The following is a 15,045-nucleotide window of genomic DNA, read 5'->3' as shown; positions in this document are numbered from 1 at the left end:
GCGGCGACGGACATCCGTATTCGCGGGCTCCTGCTTTGGGAGTCGCATGAAGTCAACTTCCGATGCGAGCTACTGGCCTTGGATACGGCACTCGTCCACCAAGAAGACTGGTCGCAGGTCGATCGGTGGGAACGCGAGGCGGTTGTATCGGGCGTGTGGGGAGATCCGTCGTCCGCAGTTTCGGTCATCCCATCTTCTCCCTCCGACACTCCGAGGTTTCGGTGGATACTCCCTCCCGACGTTCGGTGGAGGGATTGCAGAATCTACTTGGCGAGATTCATTGCGATCGTGATGCGGTGGCCTGGGACCCCTCAAACTCTCCTAGACGCGAGGAGGACGGACCCGAACACTTGGACTGAGGACGAGTACACAGATCTGCAGCGAGCTTTGGTCGATTTCTACGTTCGCACTTTCGTTTCAAACTTCACCGTTTACCTATTCCGCCTATTCCGTACTTTACGAGCAGCATATGCACCGAACCGGCTAACTGAGAGCGGCAGGAATCCAGTCTTATACGATATTTCCTACCCGGTGGCGGCGGCGGTGACGACCCGGTTTCATACTGTACGCATGGACCCAGAGGGACATCAGATGTCTAGGTACGCACTTCCGGTAGTGGTGCGGGGGTACACCTTCACATCGGCTTGCAGATCTGTATCGGCGTCGTACGAGCGAAATGGCAAGTACCTACGAGACCGAAGTTGCGACTAGTGGACCCCCCGGCGAGTCTCTCCTTCTCCCTTTGCCTCGATGCGTCAGAGGTTCCGCTTCACTGATGACGAAAGCCGCTGGCTTAAACAGCACCTCTCTGATGCGGACGTTCAAAGCATCCTTCAGGAGCCTAGGACTACAGCCCCCAACAAGCGAGCCGCCGGTCTTCTAACTGAGAAGTTTCGTGCTCACTTCTCGGCTCCGAGTACGGGGGAAACGCAAGCAGCGTGGCTGAAGCGTTACAACAACGCGAGTCGCGAACGTCGCAACGATCTCGTTCGCCATGTTCCTGAAGATATTGTGGCATTCAGCGCGCGCATGCAGATGCTGCCTAAGGTGTGCCGTGGCCTTGCATTTTACTACGCGTGGTTGACGCGGACTCTCAGAACATCTACAACTGGCTGCGCGAGAACCGGTACACGGGTGGACGTCTTAGAGGGCACGATGGGCGTCGCCGTTCCCTGACCCTTCCGCGACCCCGGAAGCCTCGGACGAAGACCGGACTGGACGTCTTCCAGGCGTCGCCTGACGCTCCGCAGATCGAAGTGCTCGACTTAGGAGGCCGTCCCAGGGCAGCGATAGGTCAACTGCGCGCTGCCTGTGCCCACGCGTGGAAGATTCTTCCTCCCGAGGAACAAGATATCTACAACGCCGTCGCCCAGGAGAAGAACGAGGAGCTTGCCGCAGAGCGGGAGGAGTCCGTGCCCATTAATGGAGGGTTGTAAGTCCAGCGAGATATTCATTACGGTGTTCACGCTAACACTCGCGCCGCAGCACCTCCTTGGAAATCTCCAACGCGGTCGATGACAGTATGGACATGATCCACAACGTCCGTTGGGGCGGTCTGATTTGCGTCGGTGGGCCGGACGAGACGGGCGAGCCTTCTGTGTACATGTATGATCTCTGTATCTCACCGAAGCGTGGAAGTGACTGGCTGACATGTCCGCAGGACGTCGCGGGGTGTCAACAGACAAGGCCTCACCTTCCTGCAGGCCCTGCGCCAGACCGCTGGTTGGACTGAACAAGAATTCTACCTCGTGCTCTCCCTCTGGGTGGAGCAGTCCCGTTCCGGTTGGTGCATCGACCGTGAGGCTTCGGCATCGCTGACTGTCACACAGCTGACCAGGATGTCGAGGCCGTTGACTTCGGACGGCACGCCCAGCGTGTCATGGAGGGTAAGTCGGCAGGTACACGTCGTGCACCACTCATTGATCCCCAACAGAACGTCGCGCAGACGATGCGAGGGACAAGGTCCAGCGAGTCGTGCAAATCGCCCCTGTTGTCGAGGATGTAGCTGTCTCTCCGGCCCCGATTCTCACTGCTTGCATCGATCCGACTCTGCGAGCGCCGCCTACGGCGCCCACTGCAGCACGGGACATTGAAGGCAAGTCCATAGTGCATGTAGGTGCGTGCCCGCTGACACATGTGATAGGTGATTCGAACGACGACTCCGGCCCGGCTGACATGGTCGGCGCGGACATGGATGTCCATGCCGAGGTAAGTGTGGACGTCGACATTGCGGCGGCGGCAGAACACCCCGAACCCGCCAACGCGAGGCGGAAGGGACAGCGCATGGCAAAGAAAGGCGCGAAGACGAAGGGCAAGGCGAAAGGGGCGCGCAACAAGGTCAGTAAAGTTGCCGAGACGTCGGGCGTCGCAATGCCCGACGCGAGCGCGAGCGCGGCTGTCGTGTCCCGTCCGTCCCGCATCCGCGCGCAGACTGCACGCGCTCAGGGTCAAGATCCGTGAGCAGTTCTCTCGACTACTTCGCACATTGATACTCAGATAACTCCAGCTTGATGTCGTTGACCGAGCGCATCTCGGCTGCGGGCAGCATCTCGAGGGCTCGCGGCGCAGGCAGCGTCGGCGCCGCCGCCAAAGGCTTGTCTAAGCGGAGGGGCCGGGCGTGATGGGACAACTTAGTGTAGATCGGGCTGATGTATCGCGCTGTTATGGCCTGGATGTGATGAGGGTGCTATGTCTCAGGTGCCTGGTATCAGCAGTCTTCGGAAGAACCAGGGAACGTAGCAAGTCAGATCACATCGGGTCATACGGGGTCTTTGTGCCCGAATAAACGTTTAGAGGGCAACTCCCCCATCGGGAATTACGGACCCCATCAGGTCCTGCTCGGACAGAGTGCGGTGCGCCATAAATCTCGTTGAATCGCTCCCCTCGTTCGCTACATACACTCTGACGTCTGGCCACCATGAACTCGAACATATTGAGCGTCTTTCTTGCGGTACGTGTCCTCCCTGCCCATCTCTACGTTAGTTCTGACAGGACGGCATACTTAGACTAACGAGGACGTCATTCGAACGACCCTCCAGCATGGTCAGTCTTTCCTGGACGTCCTGAGCGGAATCCAGGCGGTCGTGGACGCGGTCGGGGACCTGCGGAACGCGCAGATAGAGGTGTGGAGTTATCGTGCGGGTGGGTGGATCGCCAGCACGGTGGAAACGGCGGGTGTCGCGAGACCCAATTTCTGGGTGCATGTGGTGCGTTTCCCGGGCGCAGAGCTCGTGCCGTCCATTGGGTCTGAGCTGGGGTGGGTGTACGATGTGGCCGGACTTAAAAACATACCCGACGACGTCGTCGAGCAAGACTGCCGTGGGGATGTGAACGAGGGCAAGGCTATCCGTGTCGTTCTGTGGCCCAAGGTTTGTTCTTGCCTCGCATTCACCTTTGATAGACTACAAGCTGACCGCTTGTGCGCTCAGGGATCGGAGGGTCCTCTCGTTTTCGTCGTCACGGCCGGCAGCAACGACACCGTTTGCCTGGGTCAATGCGGCCCCTTCCGCGCCGCCATCTGCGAAGGCGCCGACGCTGACGTCGAGTCCATAATTGGTGCTCTCAGTGCGAACGCCGAGATGGAAGTCTGGAACCATCCGTTCGGACGGTGGCTCTCGCGCTCGCTGTGGACAACGCTCCCGGTGCGTCGCCACGGACAGACCATCCTCGTCAAGACGTCCTCAACGGCCCTCGTCGTGGGGTTGGGCGCGGAACTGGAGGCGCAGGACTCGTCTCGCGCGTACCTCGAGGAGCTGGAAGTGAGTGACCGAGTGCTAAGGCGGTACATGCGGACTCTGACATTCAACAGGACGACGGCTCTGGGGACGTCAATGCCGACAACGCGGCCGTTGGATGGGGCCTTCCGCCTGCACAGGTATGCTATAAACACGTCGATAGACAGAAACGTCGCTCATGCCTCTGCAGGTTGCCCTCGGGCCGCTCGAGTGGGGCGCCCCTGAGCTTGGGGATTGGCAGGTACGCCCCATTCACAGGCGACCTCTTGTGATACTAACACAACCTCAGGACGTCTTAGACCGCGAGGCGACCATCAGCCTGTCCTCCGGCGACGAGTCGGACGCGACCGTCGTGATCGCCGATGGAGATTGGCGCATACCGGCCGGAGGGGCTACTGTCGTGCGCAAGCGGAAGCGCTCCGCCAGCATGAAACGACGCATCGCCAAGAGACGCGAGCAGGTGCTGAGCATGCAGGCGGGCCTCCGCGTATTCGTCGAGCAACAAGGCAGCAAGGAGGTCATCAATATGACGCTCGGCGAAACGATTGAGGACGCGATCGACGTCGACAGGGCCTAAGTAACGGTTGCTCTGTACCTACGATCTGTCTCCCCGATTCAGCGATCGGAACGAGTGAAAGTGGCGTGCGTCGAATATATGGCCCAGATTCGTGTGAGATATAAGCTAGATATAACGCTACAATAAACCCGACCTTGGTGAAAGCGGCCGAAATGAGAGGGTGACGGAAGGGCGGGGGACGTGACACAAGGGAGCCGGAGGCGCGGTATATAGCGGTCGAAATAAATCGGAAATTGGGGGCAAGGTCGAAAGGTCTTCGCACGGCTGCAGGAGACGATAAAAGGGTACGCCGGGACCAGGTCCGACAAGGAATTTCCCTCCGTGAGCTGATCTGCTCTTCTCCCCATACCCGCTCACGCCAGCGTGCTCGTTCGCCTTTTCGTCTTCTCCTCCTCCTGTCCTCCTATCCCTGCCATGCCCGAACTCAACCTCATTTGCCAGTACCGCCTCGTGCGCATCCGTGGACGTAGCCATCACGTCGCGAACGGCGGGCGTACGGGTATCTACAGCCCGGAACTCAGGCAGCTCTGCGAGCTCGATTCCCTTCACCGTATGCCCGAAGCGCCGCACTTCTGTCCGAAGCGCAACTGCCAGGCTCGCACTACCTTCACCGCGCAGCTGTGCTACGCGGAAGGATGGGCCGGAGCTTGGGGTTACGTGGTGAGTAGTGACGTTGGTAGCCGATAACCATATTTACTGATAACCATGTCATCGAAGTGCGATTTGTGCCACGGCATCCACTGGCCATGGCAGTCAGGACCCACGGAGCCCGTCCTGCGCCTCATTGAAGAACGTCGCGAGTTCGACCGCGAAGAGGAAGCCCGGCTGAAGCTCGCACGTCGGGCGTCGGCTGACGCGCGCCGACGTCAACGCGAGGAGGACGAGGCTCGGAAAAGGGCGAAGAAGTCTATTCGGGAGACAAAGAAGCGCGAGAAAGCCTTAACGAAGGCCGTACGTCAGGCCACTCAAGCCGAGGAGGCGGCGGACCGCGCACAACGCAAGGTTGAAGACGCCGCCAAGGTAGCCTTGAAACGCCGCGCCATCGCAGAGCGTCGTAAGAAGGCATCGGACGCCATGCGCGCGAACATGGACAAGGTATGATATATTTGTCATATCGATAAGGAGACGCTAACCTTCTGCCCATCGAAGGCACCAGCTCTCCATGTTCAGCAGGCGGAGAACGTCGAGGCCTTCGGGGTACGTCGCTCGAACTCATGGCGGCGTGGTGTACTAACTTCGTCTTGCATGATTAGAATATCGACAATACGAGGGGCACCTCGCCGACTACGAACACCCCGGTCATAGCGAACGATGTTGCCCCCGCCGCCAGAAGGAACATGGTATGTAGTTCGAGGATAGGCATAAGGTCATGCGCTGATGATCACCCATAGCGCATCCTCGACGTGGTCGTGTGGGCGAAGGTATGCGTTATTGGCAGCGATGTCATACATGAACTGACAATGGGCCTATCTAGGACAAGGTTGTGCCCACGCGAACCGAGGTCAGGGTCGACGCCGATAAGCCTCTCTGCTTGGGTCTATTGGGACATGTTCTCCCGGACCACGACCCCCGGGACCCCTACCCGTTCGAATATTGGGAAACCGGGCTGCAGAACTGGCTCCCCGTCATCGACGCCCTGATGGATCTCGCCCTCGCGCGCGATGCCCCGGTTCTCCTCGTCCGTGTCGACACGGTCACACGCTGCGAGCAGTTCGGCCTGGAATTGCACTGCCTGCAGCAAGATGGCGCGCTGGACGTCGCCAGCATCAGCGACCTTGTTGAAGCAGCAGGACAGTACCGACGGGAAGTCCTCGCACGGGGCGTCACTGTCCATGGCGTCTGGGTCGTCTTCTGGGCAGACGTATGTATTCCATCCTTAGTTCCTTATGCCAGCATTCGTCAATATACTGACAATGCGGCAGGACGACGTTCTCCCCACCGCTCGCCTCCTCCCTCTTGGCCCGAACGCCTCGATCAGACTGGACGATCACAGCGACGTCGCGGCGATCGTCGCTACTCATGCGAACCCGCGTTTCGAGATCTGGTCCCATCACAAGACGGAATGGACAGCTTGTGGCGTGGACGCCCCACTCCGGGTGCGCGCGAACACCAACACCATCCTGCTACGTATCGCAAACCTCGAGGGCATGCCGCGCCTGGGTCTCGAGATCGACATGCTCGACGTGGGGAGGACTGTCCAAGAGGGCGGGGCGCCTAACCCAGACCTGGACGCGCATGGTATCCTGGGCGGCTTCGACGCATGGGCCCATATGTACCAAGGGTACTGATACTGGTCTATGTATGTAGGGTGTCGTATTCGCCGTGGGTCACGGAGCGGCTGGCGCCCATATGCCTAGAGCAGATGAGGAGGCCAATGTGAACGAACGACGCTGCACCTGCCCTCCCGCCAGACGGCGTCGAACACATAAATACATCACTAATGCGCGCATGTCTTTAAGAGCGCGGTGGCGCTGCCATGACCCTGCTGCGAAGGATTCGCGCCCATATATCCTCCTCCGTGTCTCCCGCGTTACAGAAGAGGCCCAAGCCGCCACTCCCTCCAAGTGGACGCCGCGATCACGCTGTGAAATGCGCGCACAGGCCGGGTCGAGTGCATACCCAAAGCCATTGCCCCGGCGGATGGTATCACGTAGCGCGGGGCGGAGACGTGCGGAAGGGCGGGGACCTGAGTTGGAAAATGACAGGCTCGGAGAGAGTGCGCGGCGTAGGCCATGAGACGTCGCGCCAAGATGTGTTTGCGGAGGTGGCCAGCGAGGACGCGCGGAGTCGGGCGTTCGGATTGGCACGCTCGAGGGGCGCGGAAGGGAAGGCGGAGGTGCGGGGTAAGGGCTGACGCCGCGTGCAAGGAATGAAGATTACGAGGGCGGTCGCGGGTCGGCATCCAAATGTGCGGGGTCGAGCGCGTCTCGTCGAGGTTAGTTTGCGGGGCACAGGTGTACGAAGCCGGATGGTGAGGTGTACGCCGCAATCCGAGGCGTTCGGGGCGAGGACACGGCGAGTTTCAGGAGAGTGGGGGGCGGAGGGGCAACGCTGACGCTGCAGGCCATCCCTGTCGCGGAAGCTGAAGCCTGGAGCTGCGCCTTCGTGGAGTTGTGTATGTCCGAGGTACGTTCTCCAAACACGTCGCGCGCGGGGTCGCACCGCAGCCACATGAGCCAAATGACACTCACCGGAACTCGTGCAGGCTGAGTACCCAGCGTCGATGGATAAACACCTCGACATCCTGCTCGAAGCAAGCGGGTATTGGATATGACGTACTGAGCTGCGTTGCTGCGCCGAAATCTTCCTGCCCTATTACATTCGCTGACCGGTTTGCGAAGGTGTGGTTTGGAGAGTCCTTGTGGCGACTGTGTCCAGGGTCGATCTCGTGAAGCGCGCGTTATGGACGATGCAGGACGAGGTAGCAGACGTCCTGAACGCAAGGTAGGATTCGCGAGTACGACGATGCAGCAAGGTCAGAGGTAGTTATGCGCGGTGGTAAATGTCACGACTTGGGGATCGCATGTCGGCGTCGTAGGAGATTCGGAAGACGCCAATCTGGAGAAAGCGCCGAAAACACCCCGGGCTTTCAAACGGTCCTCCACCTTTCACTGCTACTCACTGTCTGTTTGTATCGGTGACAAGATATACAAGCCCTGCATTGCACCCCGGCATCCTTACTTGCATTTGACAAGTGCGAGAAAACAGGCGGCCAAACGAGCCCAAACGTTGAACTTTTGGCTTACACCTCCTTGTCTCTATCTCCCATCTCTCTCAACCTTGCTGCTCTTCACTCTGCCTCTCTACTCTACTGCTTCACTCCACATTATGCCTTTCAACCTCAGGCTGAAGAACTACATGGTGAATGCTATCTAGAACGCCGGGAGGCCCTGGAGGCCAGGGAGCTGACCCCAATGACAGGTTTTTGCTTCAATCTTCAAACTGAACAAAGGAGAACGGCGGTTTATCCGCTGGCGGGATTTCACCAGAGTATGTGTGACTAATGCATATTCCTAGTTTGACACTGAGGCTCCTGGTGCGTAACAGGCCATGGACCATGTGGGTTTCGACTACTGTAAGGAGCCCGGGACAATGAGGGTCTTCAAGTCGCGTAGTTTGGAACTCAAGTCCAGCCTTCACTGGCGCGAGGTTAGCCCAAGATCATACTACAGCTCTCCTTTGCTGCGCTAACCTTAGCACATAGCCTAAGGACGGCGTTTTAACCCCCCGCGATCAAAAGGAGTGAGTGCTAACTGCGGCCGCCACACTGGTATGCTCACATTTCGCGTCAGCTTGGCTGCCAAAATGACCGAACGGCTCGCCTGGAAGGCCGCTTCCTTCAAGTTGCAGAACTAAGGGTCTATCAGTACGGGATTTTTCAATGTTAAGGAAGCGGGGGTGGCGATGCATGGAGTCTATATCACGCAGTCCGATGTTCTCGGAGAAGCATGACTGTCGATCGGTTTTGATCGATCATAGCACCGACGATCAACTGAGGCACACCACCGGTGGCTCCGGCGTATAAGCCGGTCCTCACAGTTGTACAGAGTGATGTTTATGGACGAACAACACGAAAAAACAAGCTCAGACTTTCGATTTTGCATTAATGTAGTCAAAAATATATTGAGTGGCGTAGAAAAAGAAGAAGGGGAGCAAGTGAAACCCGCTTCGCAGCATGCGCGGGGAAGGGCGCGACGAACCCGGGCATCGATGCCAGCGTGGCTGACGGCGAGGGCGGGGATGGCGGTGACTGGGCGGGGTCATCCGATATCCTTCGGGAGCGCGAGAGGAAGAGAGACGGGTGGACGGTGGGCCGCCGGAGTCGCCCATGGCGAGCGCGGGGATAGCGACGGAGAGGGTGGTGCCGGGCGAATGCGCGACCACTCAGCTCTGCCCCGGCTCCGCAGCTCGCAGCCACCAAGAGACGCTGTGACCCATGGACCTTTCGTGTTGCTTCGGACTCGGCGGACTCGGACGGGAAGGCTCGTGTCGTGTTCATGGATTGGGGTTTGAATACGGAGCTTGGCGTTCGGGTTGTTGCCGCTGGGGGCTCACTGCGCGGGCGCGAACGCTGTTGTTACAGTCGAGGTCGGGGAACGGGAGCGTGGGTTCAAAATTTGGTGCCCAGGGTGTGAACACGGACGGAGTAGGCGGGGTGACAGGGCTCGCGCCCACGCATGCAGGTTGCGCGAGTGCGGGCGGGGGCGCGGACGTGGTTGTCGCGAGCGTCCGTGTGGCAGGCGTTGGCGCGGCGGTTGGCCAGAGCCTACAAGCCGTGTAGGTTGTGGTGGTACACGTGAACCAAAACAAAGAAAAGTACGTACCGGTAAGGATATTGTCTATGCGTGCGTGTGTGTTGCCCTTGCCTCCCACGAGACCCTGAGGACTGACTGAGATGAGCATACTGCAAGCACAGATCTTCATATGCTTCGTAGTCCAGGACTCGCGCGTGCCAGGTGAGGTGGCCCGCCGCGAGGAGAACGAGGTCGTATGGAGTGTCGTCAATCGGTGTGCTGCGAAACAGGCGACGGAAGCATGCAGCGGCATTGTGAGCGCAGGTGTTTCGGCGTGGGGCGTTTCGGAATGCGGAAGGCGAAGCGGCGACGCGTTCTATGCAGTGCATCCCCGCAGGCCTGTTCGGACATCATGAGTGGGGTTCGTATCGAGGCCAGCTGGAAACTCACCAGGTGGGAGCACGGAGTCCTTTGTGGAATGTAACATACGGTGCACAGCGGACGTCTACCGCAGGACATGGCTAGAGAGAACATGGCTAGAGAGGACGGATATCCATGCGCGCGCGGCCGGGAGTGTTCACGGTACCAAAGCAGCGAGGTAGAAGCGAGCAGGATGATAGAGAGAGAGATATACGAATCGGCGGTGTGGTGGCCGCGCAGAGGAGAGTTGTGCGCGACGTCGGTCATATGGGCGCCTGTATTGCCTTCATCGCGCCCGCCGCGCGCCCCAGCCTCGTACACTCAGCCCACCTAATCCACAGTCCGCCCTTCTCCATTTCTTCTGCTCTTGCCCACACCCGCCCACAGACAAGTCTAGAATCAGACACAGACGGTCAATATGAACTACCGCGCTCTCTGCGCTCGTCTTCCTGGGTGCCAGTGTCCGTGCGTGCCCCCTACTCCCGCTCACACACTCAGCCTGTCCCTTACCACAGCGCATGCCACCCACCCTCAGTCGCCTCAGCCCCCATCGGAGTCGTCGTCACGACCAGACAGGAGGTGTCCTCCAGCGTGCACCATGTCGGGCAGCTCCCACCACCCCCCGCTCGACGGCACCATCGCCAACGTCCGCCTCGTCCATCTCGACATGATCGGGGCGCGCCATCCGCACCACGCCGCCCAGGAGTAGCGCTGGGAACGGCCGCCACTTCTGCCAGTCGATGCGGGCCAACGTACTCGAGGCGAAGAACCGCTTGCGCCGGGCCCGACGCGTGCGGGGGACCCCGAGGTGGACGAGGACGTGCGGCAGAGGCAGTCGGCGGCGGATACCCTCCGTCGACGCTCGCAGGCAGCCAAGCAGGTTGCTAGCGCTGCATCGGGGGCTTTCAACTCTCCCGCTCGGACTCCACGGCCAGCCACGACCTCTCGCCGGAACATCGACATCGTGATGCCGGTCGCACAACGGGAGACGCCGCAAATCGAGAAGAACGAGCTCATGCGAGGGGAAACGGGGCCCAGGAGGAGGAGGAGGAGGAGCTGCGTCAGCCGCGGTAAGCGCATCAGATGCAGCTACGAGGCCACCGGCGTGATCTGTGAGTGGCATATGCCTCTTTGTCTGCATGTTCGATCGGCCTCTCAACGCGGTGCAGCGCGCCCGCACACGTCCGTCTCCGTCGCGAGGTTCTTCAAGCACATCGACTCCGAACTTCTGCGGACCAAGCCCCGCAAGCTTCTTCATCGAGATGAAGGTCCACAAGGACCCACCACCGTTATCAACCGCCTAGGCGGACATGTTGAAGCGGACGGAGGAGAGCCTGATACGCATGCTTGCGGAGAGGAAGGTCGGCACAAACGTCTATGGCGGTGCAGTCTCTCAGAGTGGAGATGGGCGGCCTCTGAAAGAGAACGAGCAGAATGTGAAGAATCGGATGCGAGAGGCGCGGTTCAACGGGCACACACAACAGTGCGTTACTACGGATTTCTTCAGCCGTACCCTCCACATCTAACCCTTACATGAAACACAGGTCGCAACAGGAGGCAGACGCGTGGAAAGAGCTATCAGACTCGTACGATTGTCATAGGAAGTCGGACCATGCGGAGATGGAGAAGCGCAAGAGTGGGAAGGAAAGGGCCAGGAGCGCGCATCGGCGGAGAACCTGGACGACTGGGATGTGGAATGGCGGGACTTGCCCGAGGAGCTTCTCTCACACGGGAGCGTGGAGCTGGGGCGGGGGATGGTCATGGGGGAGGCGTCCAAGAAGAATCCGCTTCGCGGCCTACTGCAGGAGCTGGAGTACACGGTGTGTCGCTCTTCCGACCAACTTGGAAGCATTGCTTATGGTCTTATAGACGGATTGGGTTCAAACTTGGCAAACGCCGCCCTCCAGCTCGCTCTGCTCTTATGTCCCACCAACCCATCCTCGGCCACCCGCGAGAGACCCGCAAGACATATTCCGTGCTCTGTCCCGCATAGACGCGGAGCGTCCGCTGACAGAAGTCGGCGATGCCGCGCGACGCGCCATCCGGGAGGCGCAGCGCGCAACAGACGCGTCCGTAGGGATGGCCGAACGACGTGTGACTGGGGTACCTCGGCCGAATCCTGCGCACACCTCCAGGGACGCCGCCGCGGTAACACCCCCCGCTCGTTAGGGACAGGAGACTTCATCGTCGCAATATGCACCCTCTATACTGTTACAGGCTGCGTGTCTCTCTGTTCTTCTTGTCTATAACTCTACTCTGTGGTCCTAGCGACATGTAGGATGCCCCAGTGGTACACATAACAAGTATTCCGCTGCTTCAAGTGGCTCGAACGCGCCGGAGACAGGTTGACAGGTGCAGCAGGGCCCGTCTTCGTCACCCTCGCCATCGTCCTACTCTCGATCGGCGTGTTCTGCTTCTGTACGCCTCGCCTCCCCATGCATATCCATGCACCCGCAGCTAACAGGTACCAGTCGAGGTCATCGGCGCGGTTCGCCGGCGCCCGTGCTACTCAACCTCTCTTCAGCGCCGCGTTCTCCTACCGCACACAGGCCGCGTGCAAAACTACCGGTACGCGTGCTCCCGGGTCCGCCGAGTCTAGAGGGCCCTGCTGAGCGGTCGTGGGTGTAGCAGCGAGCAGTGGCTGGGGGCCGGGGAACTGTGAGCGGTCAGCGTGGGGATATTAGACGAGGTTGGAGGGGACGTACAGCGGCGGCGGCGGCGGTATCCAGACGACCACATGGGGCCGCGCAAAGGCTGCGCCTCCGCCGGAATGCGAGGCTCCGCGCGGCGCAGGAATCTATGCGGCCTCGCCCCGTCCTAGTATAGGTATGTATATGATAGGACTACGTAGGTACCTACGTTAACGCCATCGACACTACGGCCCGTGAACGTACCTGGAACGGGCGGTGAGTAAGCATCTATTCCGTGCGAAGAGCGGTACGCTGATGTACCGTGGCAGGCTCGGAAGCGGGGGTTGAGGACCCTCACGTTCTGGACGAGCGCGTGAGTGGCGGGTGTCCCAGCTACGCACGCAGGAGGGGATGTACCGTGCACGTGGGCACTGTGGGCTGTCAGCGTGGGGATGGTGGACGAGGGTGGAGGGGGACGTACAGCAAGGCGGCAGCGGCATCATGACTTCGCAACGGTGAGCCGGGACACTGCATGCACGATGGTACGGGTACAGCGATGAGGCGGAATAATCCGTAGATCTCAGCACCGAAGGCGTGTTGAGCTAAGGCGCAAGTCTGCGGAAGGCAAGGAATGCGAAGGAGACCCCCGCCCGCCACGTCTGCGGGGTACACTAGCCGTCCCTCATGCCTAAGGATCTTCCCTAGCCGAGGATCCGTTGTACGTGAACTAACCTCGGAATACGTACCTGGCTGGCGGGCCTCACTTCGGTGCTCCTGGACGTCTGGGTGCTGCGTAGGCGGTTGGTGCATGAGGACGCGAGGATGGGCTTCTGGGGAAGTAATAAGTGACTAGTTAAGTGTGTTATGAGGACATGCGATCACTTACATGCAGCTTCGACTGACCTTGACTGGCAGAAGGCGGCCAACCAACATGTGGCTAGGGGGGACGCGGGCGCGAGAAGGGAGAGGGGATAGGGTGGATATGGGGGCAGTCGGCAGCCGGGCGTCCAAGCTAGTGTCGCTGGGTACGGCCAGCGAGCGCGAGGGTGGAGAGCGTCGGGCGTCGGAGGGGAAGGTGACAAAGGGAGAAGGCGGGGATGGGGGGCGAGACGAGCGAGAGGAGAACTGAAAAGTCGGAGATAAGGCAAGTGGGCGCCCAGAGGTGAAACCCGCGCGGGTTGTAGAGCTCGGGAGAGGTCGGGGGACGGACGCCGAAGGAGCACGGGTGAGAACGGCGGGGGAGGAGGGTCCGGGCCTCGGGCGTCGGACTGAAGGGGAGGGCGGGGCGGCGTTGGTTGGTGGGCGGGATAGCTTTGACAGGCCTTGATGTCGGACAGGACGGGTGGGGTGAGTTGGGCCTGTCGACGTGCTCGGTCTGTCTGCGCTTGGTCTGCGCGTGTGTAAGAGCTAGCTATGATATGTCAGTCGCGCGCCTTTGTGTCCCAAACACTCACTAGCGTATCGTGCTCGCGAGCGTGTACGCCCGTCTGCGTGGTCGTGGATGGTTACTATCAAGGCTTGGCGCACGCAACTGCTCTGTGGGCGCTTAATACATCGGTAAGCGATGATAGGCGCCCACAGAGCAAAGTTGCAACTTTGCGCGCCCTATTTGGCGTAGAAGTTGCAACTCGTCGTGTACAGGGCTCGGAAGCCAGCCCTGACGGTGTTCAGTGGCGTCGTCCCGGCGACGACGTCGACGCTAAGGCGATCCCCGATGGCGTCCTGTGGCGTCGCCCCGGCGACGACGTCGATGCTGAGCCAATCCCGGATGGCGTGCAGTGCTGCCGCCCCCGCAAGGAGGACCCCATCCCCGACGGTGTCCAGTGGCGCCGCCCTCGCGAGGACTCGGAGAGCGAGAAGCCCGACGGCGTTCAATGGCGTCGCCCCGGAGACGACGTCGACGCTAAGGCGATCCCCGATGGCGTCCTGTGGCGCCGCCCCGGTGACGCCGTCGTCGCTGACCTGACAGGGACTTCACTTAGTTCGTTAATCAACTCGCATTTATTAATGCATTTCACCGATCATCCCGCCCATTAAGGATGGGATTTTAATCCATATAGTTTCCGATGTCCAGTTCGTAGAGCGATTATCGTAGCGTTTATCACACTTTATCCGCCCTATATCATTGGATTATCCCCCACTCCCACCGGGACGCTTTGCCCCAATGTCGATTATCCCCTTGCCTACCCGCCCGATCAACCACACGGATAATCCAGTCTATAATTCTGTGGCATATTCATAAAAATTGTGCTGCACTGCGACTCGAACGACCGACTCCCTGTCAAAGCCCACTGCGCTACACCAACTGCGCCAAGTGTCCCTGATATGTGACCATAGTCCCAGCGCCCAGTACCATTACCTCCTGCGCGATAATCCCTCGATTATCCCCGCCCACCCTCACGGCCGCTCTTTCATCGTAAGTGCCGCTGCTCTTTCCACACGTCGCGACA

The 15,045-nt window shown here is 59.9% G+C and overlaps 5 protein-coding genes across 5 annotated transcripts in view; all 5 read left to right on the top strand.

Moving 5' to 3' along the window:
• TRAVEDRAFT_24012 (uncharacterized protein) overlaps positions 1-2,621 on the top strand; it is a gene marked incomplete at both ends in the record, with an annotated part of 4,622 nt that extends 2,001 nt beyond the window's left edge. The window contains 8 exons of the mRNA XM_008045772.1: positions 802-1,047; positions 1,098-1,432; positions 1,486-1,605; positions 1,661-1,797; positions 1,830-1,886; positions 1,946-2,116; positions 2,144-2,456; positions 2,507-2,621. Of these exons, the coding sequence (XP_008043963.1) occupies positions 802-1,047; positions 1,098-1,432; positions 1,486-1,605; positions 1,661-1,797; positions 1,830-1,886; positions 1,946-2,116; positions 2,144-2,456; positions 2,507-2,621 (1,494 nt within the window). The remainder of the gene's footprint in view (positions 1-801; positions 1,048-1,097; positions 1,433-1,485; positions 1,606-1,660; positions 1,798-1,829; positions 1,887-1,945; positions 2,117-2,143; positions 2,457-2,506) is intronic.
• A 296-nt stretch (positions 2,622-2,917) lies between these two features.
• TRAVEDRAFT_52929 (uncharacterized protein) lies at positions 2,918-4,311 on the top strand (the record flags this gene model as incomplete). The annotated part of the gene is made up of 6 exons (XM_008045908.1): positions 2,918-2,950; positions 3,006-3,368; positions 3,429-3,758; positions 3,809-3,874; positions 3,925-3,975; positions 4,024-4,311. The coding sequence occupies 6 exons, from the start codon at positions 2,918-2,920 to the stop codon at positions 4,309-4,311; spliced, it is 1,131 nt and encodes a 376-aa protein (XP_008044099.1).
• Positions 4,312-4,725: 414 nt separating this feature from the next.
• Positions 4,726-6,691, top strand: TRAVEDRAFT_24010 (uncharacterized protein; the record flags this gene model as incomplete). Its single annotated transcript, XM_008045771.1, has 8 exons — positions 4,726-4,971; positions 5,029-5,406; positions 5,461-5,508; positions 5,565-5,651; positions 5,703-5,732; positions 5,786-6,172; positions 6,234-6,592; positions 6,619-6,691. 8 exons carry the CDS (start codon positions 4,726-4,728, stop codon positions 6,689-6,691), a joined length of 1,608 nt encoding a protein of 535 aa, XP_008043962.1.
• Positions 6,692-8,139: 1,448 nt separating this feature from the next.
• TRAVEDRAFT_52927 (uncharacterized protein) lies at positions 8,140-8,667 on the top strand (the record flags this gene model as incomplete). The annotated part of the gene is made up of 5 exons (XM_008045907.1): positions 8,140-8,172; positions 8,233-8,301; positions 8,359-8,460; positions 8,516-8,553; positions 8,604-8,667. The coding sequence occupies 5 exons, from the start codon at positions 8,140-8,142 to the stop codon at positions 8,665-8,667; spliced, it is 306 nt and encodes a 101-aa protein (XP_008044098.1).
• A 2,608-nt stretch (positions 8,668-11,275) lies between these two features.
• On the top strand, positions 11,276-14,632 carry TRAVEDRAFT_52926 (uncharacterized protein; the record flags this gene model as incomplete). The annotated part of the gene is made up of 5 exons (XM_008045906.1): positions 11,276-11,448; positions 11,510-11,601; positions 12,327-12,383; positions 12,437-12,453; positions 14,237-14,632. 5 exons carry the CDS (start codon positions 11,276-11,278, stop codon positions 14,630-14,632), a joined length of 735 nt encoding a protein of 244 aa, XP_008044097.1.
• Positions 14,633-15,045: the final 413 nt, after the last annotated feature.

Source organism: Trametes versicolor (genome assembly GCF_000271585.1).
Source record: "Trametes versicolor FP-101664 SS1 unplaced genomic scaffold TRAVEscaffold_13, whole genome shotgun sequence".
NCBI classification, from domain to species: Eukaryota; Fungi; Basidiomycota; class Agaricomycetes; order Polyporales; family Polyporaceae; genus Trametes; species Trametes versicolor.
The sequence above is the reverse complement of the archived record's forward strand: the minus strand, read 5'-3'. Positions and strand labels throughout refer to the sequence as shown.